The sequence below is a fragment of the Chlorocebus sabaeus genome, chromosome 4 (genome assembly GCF_047675955.1).
Source record: "Chlorocebus sabaeus isolate Y175 chromosome 4, mChlSab1.0.hap1, whole genome shotgun sequence".
NCBI lineage: Eukaryota > Metazoa > Chordata > Mammalia > Primates > Cercopithecidae > Chlorocebus > Chlorocebus sabaeus.
Window position 1 is genome coordinate 18,761,033 of NC_132907.1, and position 15,472 is coordinate 18,776,504.

A 15,472-nucleotide genomic window follows, 5' to 3' on the forward strand; every position below is an offset into this window, starting at 1 on the left:
ATTTGTGGATCATATCTTAATTATTACCTTTTTTTGGACACATGTAATTCTTCATTGGAGGAAGACAGGTACATTTTTCCCCTGCCCCCCACCACCAAATTTTTAATGTCAGCATTGGCATTTAAAATCAATAGAGGATCAAAAATCACTTTCATTTAAAAAATCTCCCAATTAAATGTACCAGGTCTAATTTATTTCCACATTTTGAAAAGGAATTTATTTGTTGCCAGCAGCAGTTTTTTGGGATCATTATTACGATGATGACATTGGTGTTGCTGCTGATACATATACATTTGAAAGATGTTGATCTATTAAACTTTCTTCATTTAACCTCTGTTGATTTTGAGGCATACCATCTGTTGCTTCTTTTAGGCTAGAGGATATTTTTTTTCAGTTGAGATCTCAAAGAAAATTAGTTCCATAATTCTAATTTTAAGGAAAGGCGGAGTTATAAACATATTAAAATATAATAGAATGGCTTTTCTCTTTTACTAAAAACCAATATGTGTCATATGAATAGTTTTTTCCTAAAAATAGAATATTTTAGTGTAATTTAGGTAAAAGATATTACAGAAACCTTACAACTGTAGTCAGTGGACTTAAAAGGGGGCATCTGATCTATATTCTGTCATCTCCAATCAACTGTTACCATTTTTCTTTATATAATTTTTTATTGTTTATTCTTAAATTTTATACCATTTTCATCTACCTTCTCAACATGTCCTAAACACTTTCCTACTTTACTACAAGTCTTTTCTTATGAATTCATTTTTAAAATTAATAACACTTTCTCTTGTTTTTCTTTAAACTGTGGCAATCCATAGTTGTTGACATTATTTTTTTCATTACTTTAGAAGCAGAGTGGTATTTATTTCCTTTTCCTTTCAAGTTAATCCTAAAGAAATCCTTTTGATAGCATTTAACTTTCTAATAGAAAACAGAGTTTCTTAGGAAAACAAATTAGGTCAGGGCCTGCTGAAACACTGATTTATTTATATATTTTTGAGGACATAAAATTTCCTCTTTTTAATTTTTGCTCCAAAATTATGTTTAATGAATAGATTGGTAGTTTATAGCTAAACTGTAGGGGTAAGACACAATTTTATAAGTTATTGATTTAATGTTCATAAAAGCCCCACTGTTATGTGCAAAAAACACACCCCTGAGTTTGTGCAGATGTTTTATTGTGATAGATCTATTATCCAGCTATTAGAAGATAAATGACTGATCTTTCCCATTTTCCATGCCTCAAGAAAATTGAAATAAGAAGGGGAATATCATCTGGGCTGTATGATTAGGGAAGGTTGGATAGCCATTAATTTAAGGGAAGAAAATCTTGGCAGCATTGGCCAACTTATACCATATTATCAATCAAACCTTGATGCACTTCTTGTGATGACCCAGCACTCTCAGGTTTTTGCAATGTTAATTAGAATTCATGACAAAATAGATGCAAGGAAACGTTTTGTACCCTTCATAATTTTATAGAAAATTTATTGTTATTAGAGGAACCATTTGCTTAGTGTGATTTTTTTCATTACCAGCTTGTCAACTAGCATAGATAATCTAGAGAAAATATGAACTCCATAGATGGGGTGTCACTTTTGTTGATGGTTCATGTAGTTTACCTTGGAGCACAGCTAATGGCTGAAGTTCATAGCAACAGCACAGAAAAACGTGGCAACCAAGGGAAGATAAATGAACCATGTTTATTGCTTTAATATAAAAAATACATAAATGGAAAACTGCATTTGAATTTGATGAGCTCATTGCTAGTTTTGTTGGACTGATTTATTTTTCCCCTTATATGAAAAGCTACTATTGACACAGTGAGATGGAAATTAACTGTCTGTTTTTTGGAAACCAATATTTTTGGTTTTAAAATCTGAGTAGATCATTTAATTTTAATTCTGAATGTTTTATAGACTATTGAACATTTAATAAACCAAAATTATTAATTTTCCTTGTATTGTTTAGCCCAGGGTCAGATTGTTAAAAATATATGATTAAGTATCTAAAATGGTCAGTTTTATTTTGTAAAGGTACTCTCTTTATATGCTTTTTAATTATTTTGATGTTTTCTTAAACTTTATTTGTATCTGTTTAATTAATGATATTTGTTAGTACCTTAGAAGGTGTTAGTACGTTAGAATTATTGTGTACATGTAGCTCTTGGTTTAATGAATTTAATATTGTGTGGTAGCTGATTTTCCATTAATTTTCCATTTAATTAGTGTCAAAACACATTTGGAAGAAAATAATTGCTAAGACAGAATAACTTGATTTTACGTAGTATTTTAAAAAGTGAAACTGTGAATTACCTGTTCAGTTTCATGTATCATTTTATCCTAGGTACTATCCTTTATTTTTGCACTTTAATACCTTTTACCAATTGATCTTGATATTAATATAAGGTTGATAATACATAGGGATGTTTATATCTCACAGTGAGTTATTCTAGAGTTTAATATCATAAACTTAGTTGTTGTAAGATATTTTAAAATGGTACTAATTGTCACTTTATAGAAATGTAATTATCACAAAATATAATTTCTAAAGAAATTATGTCTTTTGCAGAAGACATCAAAATGTGATTGAAAACATGGGCTTAACTTCCTTGCCATATGTATAACAAATAGAAAATTATATGTATAATGCATTTTTATATAGTTCACACAAATAATCAATTCTGTGCTTTTTCGATTGAGGTGCATACATGCTGGGACCAGCAGGCACCAGTACATGGGTAGGGCTGGAGTCAATAAATGCAGCTTCACGTTTATACTGATTGGTAATTCATAAAATCCCCACAGGACTTGAAACTTGTTTAGCATAATAGCGAGTCTATATTCTGAGCTGTTTTCTTTCAATTGTATTGTTGGTTGCATATTAATAAACTAAATGTCAGCCAAGTAGAGGGACAAACACTCAAAATATGAATATCATTGTATCTAATATTTTTCAAAAAGTACCATTTCAGTAAGTTATATTTCCATTTAATTGCTTATTTTAAGTCATTGGGGAAATTTTAGACACTAAAATGAAGATCCCTAGTGTTCAGATAGAATATGGTATTAATTTGTTTTTCAAAACTGTATTATATTGTGGGCTAACTGCACATATATCATTTGTACATATATAGAAGTATTTGTGTAATATATATTCTGCTTAGTTTGTATCTTTAGAGTAAAGGAATCTTAATGTTACCACTTTGTAAAAGCATCACAATTCAGAAACTAACATTATGATTCATTAATTGGTCTTGGAAAAGCCGCCTTTTGTTGGTAATATATTATTACAACTTATACACATTGTTATAAAAGTATTAAGAGCCCAGGTGATGTTCTAAAATTTCAGCCAGTGTGTTTTCTTTGTAAATAAATTATATTGGGTAAAAACTGGTGGATTAAGATGTATATGATTTGAAAGTGTTCTTCTGTTAAAAAACATTTATGAATTTCTCATATACTTTTTAACGTAAGTTCATTGTAGAATGATTGTCGTTCTCATTTTAAACTGACACAATGTGATCTTTGTTATTTTGATTCTTTTTCTGAATATTGTTGTGAACAAAGTACTGAATTTTTAGATTAGAATTTAGGTTAGCTTTAAACATGAAAAATGTGCATAATTAATGTTTAATCTACATAGGAACAATGTATTGAAATTTAACTTGGTGAAATAAAAACGTCAGAATTTACTTCTCTTCAGAATAGTATTAGTTTTCTAGACATATTATAACTATTAAAATTATTCTTTGAAGAATAGGCACCTTAAAGTTTGTTATTCAAACATGAACATTCATTTTAATTGAATGACTGAATAATACTGATTGCCATTAAACGGATTACACTAATATAATGCCTGAGTATGACCTTTGATGTAGGGGAGAAACATTTTTTAATAAGTTACTATTTCTTTCTTTTCTAGTTGGTAGCTGGCAGTGTTGTGATGGCTTTTGAAGAAGTATGCCCGGACAGAATAGATCTGATTCATAAGAATTACCGCAAGCTATGTAACTTACTAGTGGATGTTGAAGAGTGGGGGCAGGTTGTCATAATCCACATGCTAACTCGATATGCTCGGACACAGTTTGTCAGCCCTTGGAAAGAGGTAAGTGTTGAACAGTCTTCCACTTTCAAATATACTAAGAGAATGGATGAGCTTTTTAAAACTTGTGCAAAAAATTAGGAGTAGTAAACTAGAGAAATCTGCATATTTAAGGAAGACTCATTGGTCTCTTGTTCTTTTACTAAAGCAGGCAACCAATATCAATGCAAGAATAATTGTCCATTGTTTTGGCACTGATTGATACATATATTTAGTGGTGTAAGTATATACACTTTTAGTTTGATACTGGCAAGAGGCCCTCATTAGGAGGAGCAGCATGACACCGTGTTTACAGTGACATTGCCAAACCATGGATTTTTTGGTTCCTAGTTACTTTCACATCTTTGAGCCCCAGCTATTCCAGGTACTCATTGGTAAAAAAAGTAGGTGATGTGATTCTATAGCATGTAAATTTATACCTAAAGTAATTCATTTCTTGCCTCTATAGATAAATATTGTTGAACTTTTAAACTACTTTTTCCTAGTTTTGTATTTATAAAACATTTGTGTTCTTCTTCTCTTCACTTTGGCTGGTAGCATTTAGTAGAATTAATAATTGAAGTGAAGCTATTTGTTTTCTTTGTGCAGATTAACATTAGAAGTATGCCTTATTCTTTTCTTCATATTGACAATTTAGAAAATTTTATCGTATAGCTTGGAATTAAGATCCTTAGGATGTATACATTTAAGATTGAAGGTAATTTTAAACCAGTTTAAAGAAATCCTTAAATGTTATAAGAATAGCATATTCATTCTAATCTTTTGATGTCTTTTTTTTTTAAATACAGTATTACAGATTTTAAAAACCAATTTGTGTAAAAAAATAAAAAGATTTTAAAAAGCGCCTGTTATATCAAAGTGTTCTGTATACATACTTATGATAGGCCTTGCGTGCTCAGTACATCTTGCTTTTGTTAATTAGAAAAATGTAAATAACATGGAAAAATGTGTATGATACATGCTTTCAATGACACATCAAGCTTGCAAATTATTATAAAATCGTGGTCAATATTTTCTATATTGATTTAGTATTAGCATTAAAAACTATTTAGAGATGTTAATACTTCTTTATCCATAAGAGAGTAATACTGATTTTCATCTCACTTTTAATATTAACAAAATGATTGTTATCTGTCTTAAAAATTGAAGTATGTTTTGAATTATTAATATATAAAAGTCTTATGTTACATAATGCTCTTAAATTGATGAAATTTCACTATCCTTGTGAACTTTAATTTTATAAAGTTAATTTTATTTATCATTGAGCAAAGTACATTTTTGATGGAACTTTTGCTAGATTAAGGAACATCTGTATGACGAAAATGTCCAGGCCCTTTTATGGTAAGTTTGATGAGAGATTTTTGCTGCCAAACAACTTATTTGTTTGATTTCAGCCAATTCCTTTCAAAACTTCTGCTCAGATTTTCTTTTTCTGTTGTATAAAGTTATAGGCAATTTTGTCTTAGCTAATCACTGTCACCATTTAAATTTTTAAATTTTACTTTCCTATCATTTTCAGTAGCTATATGCAAATGATCCTTTGCTTGCAATTATATAGAAACTGGAGTTAAAATATATAGTTTACTTACCATACCTGCTAAAAATATGTAATGCATAGTAAAATCTCTGCTTTTATATGTTTGTCTATTTGTTTTTCTGTTCCTCGAATTTTATCTTATTTTAGATAAAATTTACTTTTAAAGCCATTGCAAAGGAAAGTTAAGTTCTCTACCATCATATACATTTATTTTTTAACAGATAATTTGAAAAATTGGCACTGTATTCATTCTTGGTGTTTTCACATGTTAACTCCATGAACATGAATTAGGACAAATATGAGATGAAGTCTGGTCATTGTCCCTGGCATACTGGAATGGGCTAAGTCATTTCTTTTCTTTGCCACTTACTTGCAGTCCAACCTTGGAATTATTCTAAATGCTGTGCTTATTAGACTAATTTAGTGGTTTTCCAATGTGCACATCAGCCCTCAGGATGTGCTAGCACTGCCATAGGAACAAGCAAAGCAGGGGCGGCGGTGCTCTAGACTGTGCAGCTTTTTGGGCTTCTGCTACTGTTTCAAACACAGAAGCCTTTTTTGCCTTCCTTTCTTATGCAGCTTTGAATTTGATTTCCTTTGAGGAAGATCCATTGGCTTAAAAGAAAGAAAGAAAACCACTTAAATAGAAGATTTGTAAGTTTAGCTAACTCGAATCTTCTTGTTGTTTAATTATCGAAGCAATTCAAGTACATGTTCCCTTCTCATAACCTCTTGGTTGACCCCTTAAAGGCAATTATTGTTAACTGTTTAATTTCAGTTATTCTGGTGGTTATCACTTTCACTTTGGATAAAATATTTCGCTTTATTTATTAACTTAAATTCGTATCAGTTGACCTCAATTCATGGAAAAATTATTCATTGATTGTTTAAGTTCTATTTGAGGGTCTTGTTTAGCCCAGAATAATCAGTATAACAGGCTTTTGTCTGCATACGTACATATGTTCAGTTCAGAAGCAGTGTGAAAGATTTGAAAGGCTCAGCCCTTATTGCAGTATTAGATTCAAGAATTGTACAGTATATTAGACTCTTGTTATAAATACATTATATAAAATTAAGGTTCAAATGAGTGGTCAACATTAGGACCATATCTGTGCTCTCACTCTTCCAGTTAACCCATCTCAGCCTTCCTCTGTGCTAATTATGATTTCGTTTTACTGAGAAACTTTGGAGTGAGCAGTCCAGCCATTTGTTGCCTTCAGTGCTTTCTGACCTAGGCTTGATGTTGCTTCCAACTTTTTAAGGACTACACATGGTAATTTTAGCTTTAGAAGTTGGCAGACTAGGCCGGGCACGGTGGCTCACGCCTGTAATCCCAGCACTTTGGGAGGCCAAGGCAGGCGGATCAGGAGGTCAGGAGATCGAGACCATCCTGGCTAACATGTTGAAACCCTGTCTCTAATAAAAATATTTAAAAAATTAGTCAGGTGTGGTGGTGGGCGCCTGTAGTCCCAGTTACTTGGGAGGCTGAGGCAGGAGAATGGCGTGAACCTGGGAGATGGAGCTTGCACTGAGCCGAGATCGCACCACTGCACTTCAGCCTGGGTGTCTCAAAAAAAAAAAAAGAAGTTGGCAGACTACATCTCAAAGCAGAGTTTGACCACAGCTAGAAGAAACTGAGAGGTATTTGACATTTATATTTGCTTGCTCTTTCTTATGTGATGTTGTAAAAGGAACACCATGTAGTAAAGAGAGGTTAAGATGATTATACAATAAAAAGACAAGCTGAAACAGCACTCTAGCAGAGTCATTCCTGAGAGGTTACCTCTCTTTTCTATCCTTTTACCATCAACATTTGAATGTATTGTTTCATGTAATCATCCAAGTAGAAACGTCTTCATTCTAGCCCTCCATTCGCTTTTACCTGCAGGCAGAAGTCACTTACATAAATGCCATATGAGCACCATTTATTGATGAATTAAGGGTCATTTTACCTTGGAGTAAAGAATTTGCCAGTAGGAAAAAGTGTCACTAAAATAATATATTGACATAAAAGTTAAATTTATAATAAAAAACCTGCCTATAATACTGAATTTATTTAAATCCAGCAGTTTTCTCTCAGATACTAAGAGAAAATGTGAAAAACAATACTGTGATGCTTTATACTTAATGGCTTATTTTTGCTATACTTTCTTTCTTTCTTTTTTTTTTTCTTTTTTGAGCAGAGTCTCTCTCTGCTGCCCAGGCTGGGGTGCAGTGGTGCGTTCTTGGCTCACTGCAACCTCTTGCCTCCCAGGTTCAAGTGATTCTTCTGCCTCAGCCTCCCAAGCAGGTGGAATTACAGACATGTGCCACCAGGTCCAGCTAACTTTTGTATTTTTAGTAGAGATGGGGTTTCAGCATGTTGGCCAGGCTGTTGAACTCCTGACCTCAAGTGATCCACCCACCTCAGCCTCCCAGAGTGCTGGGATTACAGGTGTCAGCCACCATGCCTGGCCTGTAGTTTCTTACATAGTATTTCATTTGCCATAGGGCAATCAGAATTATTATACCCATTTTATATATGAAGAAATCGATATATACAGATTTTAGCAAGTCACTTAAGACAATATTAATTATAAAAGGTGGAGCAGAAATATAAGCAGAATTATCTGATGCCTAGGCCAGCATTATTGCCTTTGTATTTTATTACCCTGTGAGTTGTAAATTAAAATAATTTCTTAGTTACCTTAATAAGTTTTGTGTGTGTGTTTATTGTGTTCCAGTCAAAACCAACTTTGAGACTCCCAATCCAGTGCTCATACAATTAGCTAACAACCATAATTAAATTTGCTTTCAAAGAGAAAAATCATGTTTCCTATAAAATTTTTACAAACATTTGTTTATGTTAATATACTTGAAGTGTGGCAAAATTGTTTTTTGTTGAGGAATCGAAAATTAGTAGATACACTTTTTGAGATGAGCTGATGTACATGCTTTTGTCAAGTTCTCAAATGAACACATCATATACAAACAAGCTTCTTCAGAGGAAGAAGAGATTTTTAATTTAGTTTATTTGCATCATTATAGATCAGTATTTAGGCTGTTTATATGTAAATGTATGATTTGAGGAACAATTAAGTGTTGACAAAGTAGATTGCAGTCATATCAATTGCAGTGCATTTTCCATAATTTTTCTAACTGACATCTTTGATGATAAATAGTGGATGCCAAGTCAAAGCCGATTATACAGTGCACTAGGAATTCATGGGGCTGTCAGGGAGAAGACCGATTGACTTTAAATTTACATATTAATGAGAAGATTTGTTAAGAGGGTGCTTGACTATAGAAAATAACAGCGTATTTATAGGGCACGACATTTTATAAATAAAGCTGATGCAGGAAAATGGAAATTAAACCTTTTAGGTTAATAAATTCAAGAGACTGCTAAAATGCACATTTGCATTTTTATTTTCTTAAATTTACCTTACTCTTTGCAGTCCATGTGGGTTGTTTTTTATTCTAGGTCAAATTTGTATCATTTTCAAGGATATAAAATTGCTTAAGTATTTTCTTTGTCATTCAAGCCTATTATGGGAGACTTCTTGAAGCATACATCTAGACCTCAAGACTAAAGTTGCTTTTCTACAATTAATCGATCTAAAAAAATAAATATTGTAAAACACAGAGTAAATTTTTGTAAGAGTGATTTAAAATAACAACCAGCATCCGTTAGTGGCATCAATTGTAAACTGAAAGGAAACTCTGACACTAGGGCCTGCCAGGAATGTTTTTAATTTTATGAATCTAGCTTTTTACAACTGAACTTGCTCTGGGAGATGAGAGGTTTTCAAGAATTATCAAAATATTTTACTTCAGTGATTTGGAAGTTAAAACTCTAAATATTTACCATTATTTTTTAGGATATGAATCCGGGTTGTGTAATTCTGGTGGCAGTATTTATGCCAGTTTTAAATTTGGAGTAATTTTGTCTCTCTCTGTGTATCTGTACATCAATTATAAAACCTTACATAAGTTTAACAAACTCCAAATTTAGAATTTTGTTTGAAGTATTTTAAGGTAAGTTCTTAAGATTTTCAGAGGTAGCTATAAAATAACTTTTCAAAATGCAAAATTTATAAATGTAGTTTTTTGATGAGCAATTTTCTGTAGGTACAAAGGTACTTCAGGGAAGTACTTCATGAACTCCACATCCAGATCCTGTCTTAACAGACCAGAGTGTTAAAGATTATTGAGTTTTAATTTTCTTTACTGGTTAATTTTCTTTGTTAAAACAAATTTTGTCTTGTGTCTTACCGGTGGACTATTATCAGATCCACAATTCTGTGGAATTTATTTAAAAAACAAAATACTGAGAAGTTGTGGTAGAATACATTCTTTACAGTACAATAAAGCAGTTTTTTGTGCATTGTTTTAGGCAACTGTTGACAAAGGGTTCGACATATAATTTAATGTGAAACTAAGGCCCATGATCTAATACTGAAATAATGTGTCCTCTCTTCCTGTTGGTTATGAAGCATTTATCGTAAAGATTCCTTATTCTTTTTGTTGTTCATAATTTATTCCTATTGATTGGACTTTTTTTAACTTATGAAGTTTTCTTTTTTAAAAAAGAAAACTTTAGATTTTACCCAAGTAACATATGCATGGTTTAAAAGAAAGAAAATGAATAGTACTACAAGGCTTATGAGAAACATTTTTCTGCGTGACCCTTCTCAATGCCTGAATTAGCTTCTTCAGTTCTTTTCCCTTCTGTGTGTGAGCTCAAAAGTATCTGAGCCAGGTCTCAATCAATTTAGAAAGTTTATTTTGCCAAGGTTAGGGATGCACCTGGGCCATGTACAGCCTCAAATGGTCCTGATGACATGTGCCCAAGGTTGCTACAGCTTGCTTTTATACATTTTAGTGAGACATAATACATCAGTCAATACCTGTAAGATGCACATTGGTTCAATCTGGAAAGGCAAGACAACTTGAAGATGGGGCTTCTAGGTCATAGATAGATTTAAAGATTTCTGATTAGCAATTAATTGAGAGTTAAGTTGTTATCTGAAGACCTGGAATCAATAGGACGGAAATGTCTGGGTTATAATAAGGGGTTATGGTGACTAAAGTTTTATCTTGCAGATGAAGCCTCCAGGTAGTATGCTTCAGACAGAATAGATTATAAATGTTTCTTATCAGACTTAAGGTCTATGTTGATGTTAATGCTGGTTGGCTTTTCCTGAAATCCAAAAGGGAGGAGGGTATAATGAGGCATGTCTGATCCACCTTTCCTATCATGGTCTGAGCTAGTTTTTCAGGTTAACTTTGGAATGCCCTTGGCTGTGAGAAGGGATCCCTTCAGGTGATTGTGGGGCTTAGAATTTTATTTTTGGTGTGTGTGTGTGTGTATTTACCTTTCTCCGTTTCTAGGTAATAGACATATTTTGCTATTTCTTGATTTATCAATTTTAGGCATTATATATTGACTTCCTATTATAGAAATGGAGAATTTGTCATTCTTCTGTTACCTTATGCTTCTGCTTACCTCTTTCATCTTTGGAATGTAATTATACTAGAATTTTTTCAATCCACGTGTGTTCATTTTCCTATGACTTATGAATATTATTCAGCTGTTTAATAGCATTTTATCCCATGGAACTTTTGGTTCTTTTTGGAATCAAAAATTGCTTCATTTTAAATTTGCTTACTTTATCATGTCACTATACAAAGCATTCCAAGTTCTCAATTGAAATATTAAATATTCTCCAAATATTATTTTATGTGCATTTGTTTTATACTTCTTGTCTACCTAGTGTCAGTTCTCCCCCTCCCACTTATTTAAATAAGAGGATCCTGATTTTATTCAGAGTAGTGATATGCCCTGTGAAAAATATCAACTATACCAAACTCCTTTAGAGTCAGAAATGGTCATATGACCCACATCTGGAAATTGGAATTCTGGGGAAGCTATTGTTTTTCTGACAGACTTATTTGACATATATATATTTTACCCTTTGCCCTTTCTCATTATTCCTTCCCAGAATGCATGTGTGATGATTAAAGGTGCAATAGTCATTTTATAAGCGTAAGGATAAAGCTATACTCTGGGGGTGGGCAGAGCCGAAAAACAAAGTGTTTGGGCAACTTTTCATTTTATGGAGCTACCTAACTAGATATTTCTGTTATATATAGCTAAACACAGTTCTAACTAGTACAGTTGTCAAGTATATCAAGTATATCAACAGCTTCATTTTCTTCCCAGGAGACGTCTTCCGGGAGTCTTCACCCTCTGTTCTAATCTGATTGCTTACTAGGCCTGCACAGTTCCAATCTGTTGTTCTAGAACTTAATTTCGTGTCTCTTCTTTGTTAAATCATGTTTCTTAGGCTTTCTTCCTCTCTGTCTCTCTTTCTGTTTCTCTGTCTCTCTGTCTCTCTCTGCCTCTGTCTCTGTCTGTCTCTCTCCTCTTTTGGTTTTCCTGGCTTTGGAGCATATCCTCCAATGTTTTCTTAAGAATGAATAGATGGGAGATAAAATTTTGAGACTTTCAGTGTCACTCCCACACTTGATTGATATTTTACCTGGGCTCTTGGATTAGTATTCTCTTAGGCCTTGTGCAGTTGAAAATGTTTTATTGTTTCTTGTATATTTGATATCTTGCTGGATATGGTACTGTTGGGACACACCCTTTTCTTCTTCTGAGAACTCTGTAGACATTACTTAATTCTCTCTTGCAGTGAATGTTGTTGTGAAGAAATCTGAAGACAGCCAAAGATTTTTCTCCCTTGCAGGTGACTTGATTTTTTTTCTCTGCATGCTAAAAAAACCTTTTTACAAAGTCTTTGAAAATTAATCAGATTACATCCCAATGTGAATTATTCCATATGACCTCCAGGTTCACTTCTTTCTTTATTTTAGGGAATTTTCTTTTCTTTTTGTAATTTTAAAAATTTGATGTTTACATTTTTTTTTTTCTGCTTCATTTGTCAGTTATATACTTCAGGAATACCCATTATTCTGTTTTATAATCTTTGTCTACCATGTCCATCATATTTTTAAAAAAATTTCTCTAATGTTTGTCCTTTTTCCTTTTTTCTTTTTTTTTGGGACAGGATCTCACTCTGTCACCCAGGCTTGAGTACAGTGGTGTGATTATACTTCATTACAGCCTTGCCCTCCCAGGCTCAAGTGGTTCTCCTGCCTGAGCCTCTTGAGTAGCTGGGACCACAGATGTGTGCCATCATGCTTGATAATTTTTGTATTTTTTTTTTTTTTTTTGAGATTGAGTCTCGCACTGTCACTCAAGGTGGAGTGCAGTGGCACGATCTCGGCTCATTGTAACCTCCGCCTCCCGGGTTCAAATGATTCTCCTGCCTCAGCCTCCCAAGTAGCTGGGATTACAGGTGCCTGCCACCATGCCCGCCTAATTTTTGTGTTTTTAGTAGAGATGGGGTTTTACCGTGTCGGCCAGGTTGGTTTCGAATGCCTGACTTCATGTGATCTGCCCGCCTCTGCCTCCCAAAGTGCTGGGATTACAGGTTTGAGCCACTGTGCCTGGCCTAATTTTTGTATTTTTTATAAAGACAGGATTTCGCTATGTTGGCTAGGCTGATCTTGAACTCCCCAAGTGTGATCCTCCTGCCTTGACCTCCCAAAGTGCTGTGATTACAGGTGTGAGCCACTATGCTAGGCCACATTTTTGTCTTTTTATTTGCATTTGTATTATTTCAAGTTGTTTCATTGACAGTAATTTGATTTTCAATGGTCTAATCTTTTTTTTTAGTTTATATTTTTAATTCCGTTAATTTAGTAACAGTATTGCTTTGATCTGTTGTTTACTTACTCAGGTTTGAACTTCATATTTCCTTTGTTCTATAGTTTAATCATCTTATCTTTGAACTTCTGTTTGATTGAATTCGTGTTCTTAGTAACGTGTTGGATAATATGCTTTTGACACTTACATATAGTCCATTATATGTGTGAGGAGTGTGGTCAGGGAGAAAGATCCTTCTTTCCCCTTGCCCTACTGGCTGTTGGAGGTAATCAACAGTGTCTACCACATTCTCCATAATAACTTAAAAAATTTTTGAAGAGACTGTGATTTGGAAAGAATATTTGTTTCATCTGTTAGGATATTTACTATTCATGTATATATATGTAGTATAAATATTAGATTAAAATGAAAAGTGTTCTGACAAAATTCTTTTATCTCAGGAATACACCTGTTCCCTCTAGATTTTGAAATGGTCTATTTTAGTTTGATCACAACGTAGTATATTTTAATTCATTAAAATAGATGTCTAGTAGGTGGGGAAGGCCTGATACATTGTAAGTTGGAAGCTCTTAATTAATTTATAAGGAAAATAATGGACCTTTTCTGGTTCTCATTTATTAGGAAGTACTGCATGCTGTGTCATCTAAGTTGCTGATTCATTCCAATTTTTAAAATTTGTTGTGGAAATGTTCACATTTAAAAAAATCAGCTCATACTGACCTTTGTGAAATGCTTTAAAGAACTCTGTTAAAAAATGTTAGTTAAAAATAAATTTTCTTGAGCTGATGTCCTTCAGAAACACCAATTTTTCTTAGATGAGTAACTTCATACATTTTCATATACAGTACATAGAGAAACCATTCCTGGTATAGTAGAGCTACATTCTGAAAAAAAAAAAAAAACAACTTTTTTTTTAAAGACAAAATAAATCCCTTTTCCTCTTCACCCTCCATCCCCTTTATTCTGTGTATGTCCCGCTGCAAATTCATGTACTTGTCTAGCATGGGGCTTATAGTATGCCGTATGTAAGCACTAGACGATGGTGCTGGTTAGTTATCCAGTTGACATGCTTACCATATTGTAATTTGAACAGTTCTAGCCATGTTGTTGGAATTAAAAATTTAGGGCCAGACATTGACCTTTGCTTTTTCAACATTTCCTTTAGTGGTTAGCTACTGCCTTCCTCAACCCAGTAGAGACCTTGACAGATTCCCTGTTACAAGTAATTGCTTCCAGAGCTAGGTGTTATTCCTATTAATTTATTTAGGGGCCAGTAAGATTTAGTGCCTATATATATAAACATATATTTGTGTGTGTGTGATTCCATATATAAAATAATGTATTTATTGATTTAGTTAATGATTTAGTTTTTATTTTTATACATTCAGCTTACTTAGTAAAAGGTGAAAGATTTATACAGTCTGAAGAGAAACTAGAGTATAGCTTACTTAGAATATAAAATCTCTTCAATGAGTTTATATTAGCACTTTCTCTCACTTTCTGTTTCCTAAACATCCTTTTTATGTGATCAACCTTATTTTTGCATTTCTTATAATTTTAAAAATTTTATCTTTATATTGTATACTGTTAGTGAACTTTTATTACTGTTTTATGTCATTTTGGGTTTCCTAAATTTTCTTTTCAAGTTTTTCACTGTAAGTCACAGTTCCAAGAGAAACGGATAAGTTGTTTTTAATCCATATTTTTCCCAACATTTTATTTTAAGAATTTTCAAAAGGGAAGTGATGTCAGTAAAAATGGCAGAGTAGAGAACTTCCAAGAGCTTGTCGCTCCACAGAGATACAAGAAAATGGTAAAGGGATCAATTCAACAAGAAGAGCTAATTATCCTAAATATATATGCACCCAATACAGGAGCACCCAGATTCATAAAGCAAGTCCTTAGAGACTTACAAAGAGACTTAGAATCCCACACAATAATAATGGGAGACTTTAACACCCCACTGTCAACGTTAGACAGATCGAGACAGAAAGTTAACAAGGATACCAGGAATTGAACTCAACTCTGCACCAAGCAGACCTAATAGACATCTACAGAACTCTCCACCCCGAATCAACAGAATATACATTCTTCTCAGCACCACATCA

General features: G+C 33.1%; 1 protein-coding gene across 5 annotated transcripts in view; it reads left to right on the forward strand.

Annotated features, from left to right (window-relative positions):
* Nucleotides 1–15,472, forward strand: part of AP3B1 (adaptor related protein complex 3 subunit beta 1) — a 306,137-nt gene that overhangs the window by 84,917 nt on the left and 205,748 nt on the right. For all 5 annotated transcript variants that reach the window (XM_007976120.2, XM_007976134.3, XM_007976129.3 and 2 more), the window contains one exon: nt 3,931–4,113. In XM_007976120.2, coding sequence (XP_007974311.2) covers nt 3,931–4,113 — 183 coding nt within the window. The remainder of the gene's footprint in view (nt 1–3,930; nt 4,114–15,472) is intronic.